The sequence below is a fragment of the Buceros rhinoceros genome, unplaced genomic scaffold (genome assembly GCF_000710305.1).
Source record: "Buceros rhinoceros silvestris isolate BGI_N320 unplaced genomic scaffold, ASM71030v1 scaffold21694, whole genome shotgun sequence".
In the NCBI taxonomy this organism is placed as follows: Eukaryota; Metazoa; Chordata; class Aves; order Bucerotiformes; family Bucerotidae; genus Buceros; species Buceros rhinoceros.
The window spans coordinates 1,500-3,516 of record NW_010410287.1 but is presented as its reverse complement, the minus strand read 5'-3'; the positions used below and the strand labels follow the sequence as shown (position 1 = coordinate 3,516).

The 2,017-nt window shown below is 56.8% G+C and overlaps 1 protein-coding gene across 1 annotated transcript; it reads right to left on the bottom strand.

The window, feature by feature from the left end:
- Window positions 1-89: 89 nt before the first annotated feature.
- Window positions 90-1,722, bottom strand: METTL7A (methyltransferase like 7A). Its single transcript, XM_010135571.1, has 2 exons — window positions 1,219-1,722; window positions 90-326 (listed from the first exon to the last, which is right to left on the bottom strand). The coding sequence occupies exons 1-2, from the start codon at window positions 1,720-1,722 to the stop codon at window positions 90-92; spliced, it is 741 nt and encodes a 246-aa protein (XP_010133873.1).
- Between the last annotated feature and the right edge of the window lie 295 nt (window positions 1,723-2,017).

The following is a 2,017-nucleotide window of genomic DNA, read 5'->3' as shown; positions in this document are numbered from 1 at the left end:
CTGGGTTAGCCTGTGCCGCGTCCTTGGTGCTGGTTCCCGAGGGAGTCTCTGTGGGGCGGGGGAGGGCCTGGCCGGGCGCCGCCGGGGGGTTACTTCACCCCGTAGCCGATGATGTGGGGCTCAATGGGCATCCAGGGTAAGGGGATGCTCATGTGCTGCACCTTCAGCTCCGAGAAGCTGGCCAGTTCGAGATCCTTCTGTATCGCTCTCGTCAGGCAGCATCCATCAAAGATGAGTTTCCAAGTTGGGTAGTAGACCTGCTGCCAAAAATACATCCAGCTGGCAGGATTGGCGGCCACGTGCTCCAAGAAATAGAAAGCTCCTCCCTGGGGAAGACAAAAGTCGCTTTACAGAGCCTCGGCCGGGACCAGGGTGACCCTGAACCTCCTCCCGTCCCACCTCCTCTCCCACACAGACCCGCGTGTCGGCTGTTCGCTCCCTCATCGGCATTCTCCCCCCTTCCCTGCCCGCTCTGTGCTTTTACGGTGCCAGCTGGAATTAATAGGAGCAGGGAACTCGCAGAGATTCAAAATGCCTGTTCAAAAAGCGCAAAGGATGCACTTCTTTGAGTCCTCTTTTATTAGAGCAATAGTCTGTTGTCTTTTCTTATCGATTACGCTTGCTAGAGTGTCAGGTTCTTCGAAGGAAGCTGAGGGAAAGGTATAAATCCTGCTCAAACTCACCCGCTTTCGACAACCCAGAGGATTGTCTTGAAAATGCCGTTTTAAAGGCCAGAAGTGGCAGAAACACCCCAGCAGAGCAGCCTGGTCTTGTGTAGCTGTTAGTACCCGAGGGGCTGGAGGCACTTGGTTAGACTGGTTCGGTCTCACAGGGGGCACAGCCCCGCTTCTGTGGGGCTCGAGCAGCTTATTTAAAACACTGTCTGTCAGCCAGGATCAGAGAACTTCCCACCCAGCGACAACCAGGGCTGTGTGGGCAGGGGCACCACTGCGGGAACCAGTTCTGCAGCAGGGCTGGCGGCAGACGGTTACTTCTAGGGATTTACTTCTAAGACTGGGCAGACTGGGACAGACTGGGACAGACTGACCCGTCCACTGCTGCGGTTTGCACCGGTTGGCAGCGCAGAGTGGTCGCGGGGAAGTAAACGGCGTCTGCTCTGGAAGCTCAAAACCAACATTTTTCTTTTCCTTTTGTTGGTGCGGTGCCTCTGGGGTAAATGCTCAAGGTAGTAACGACACTTTTCTGGCGGATACTCACTGGTCGGAGCACTCGCAGCACTTCCCTCAGGGTGTCGTTCAGACTGCGCACGGAGCAGAGGACCAGGGTGCAGACGACGACGTCCATGGAACCGCTGGGCACCTGGTGCAGGTCTTCTCCAGCAGCTACCAGGAAATCCTCGTACTGGATGTGCTGGTTCTTCTTCATGCTCCTCAGAAGGCTCTGCTGGAAGCCGGGGTTTATGTCGGTGCATGTGACTTTGCAGCCAGGTGGGTAGAACTGGAAGTTTGTGCCACAGCCGGTCCCGATCTCCAGCAGCTTCAGCTGTCCCGAGGAGCTCGAGAAGTCGGGTAGGTTGCGAAATAGCTCCTGCTTGTACTTCTTTGCTTTCCCTTCATGAATTGTACCGATCTTCTCTAAGAAGTAAGGAAAAAAGACCTTCTTGCAGAAGGGCCCCCATATGCCCAGGACGGACAGGAGGTAGATGGGCATGGCGAGCAGCGCCAGGCAGGCGCGGAGCAGGAGGACGCTGGCCCCGGGCATTTCCTGTGTGGGGCCAGGGACCCGTACAGAGCGAAACTGGTTCTGCTATGTGTTACAGCCCTCGGAACGGAGGCGGAGCCGCGTTCGAGTACTTGCCGTCTTCCTCTGGAAGCGTTTCCAGCTCCGTGAAGCGCTCTGGCTCTCTAGAGCTGATTTTAAAGTCCAGTCACAGAAGGGAACAGCAGGTCTGCACCGAGCACCAGAGCGTCCCGACTCTGACAGAGGAGGAGCTGCCAGTCTCTTGCGTAACTGGGACACGCTGGGCGGTACAATGTGGTGTGCAGCCGGTGGCGGA

What these genes read in the sequence shown, in the direction of transcription:
- METTL7A (XM_010135571.1), bottom strand. Translation starts at nt 1,722, where the DNA reads ATGCCCGGGGCCAGCGTCCTCCTGCTCCGCGCCTGCCTGGCGCTGCTC. An exon ending in TGCTGCGAGTGCTCCGACCA is followed by an intron (nt 327 to 1,218) that starts GTGAGTATCCGC and finishes TGTCTTCCCCAG; the next exon opens with GGAGGAGCTTTCTATTTCTT.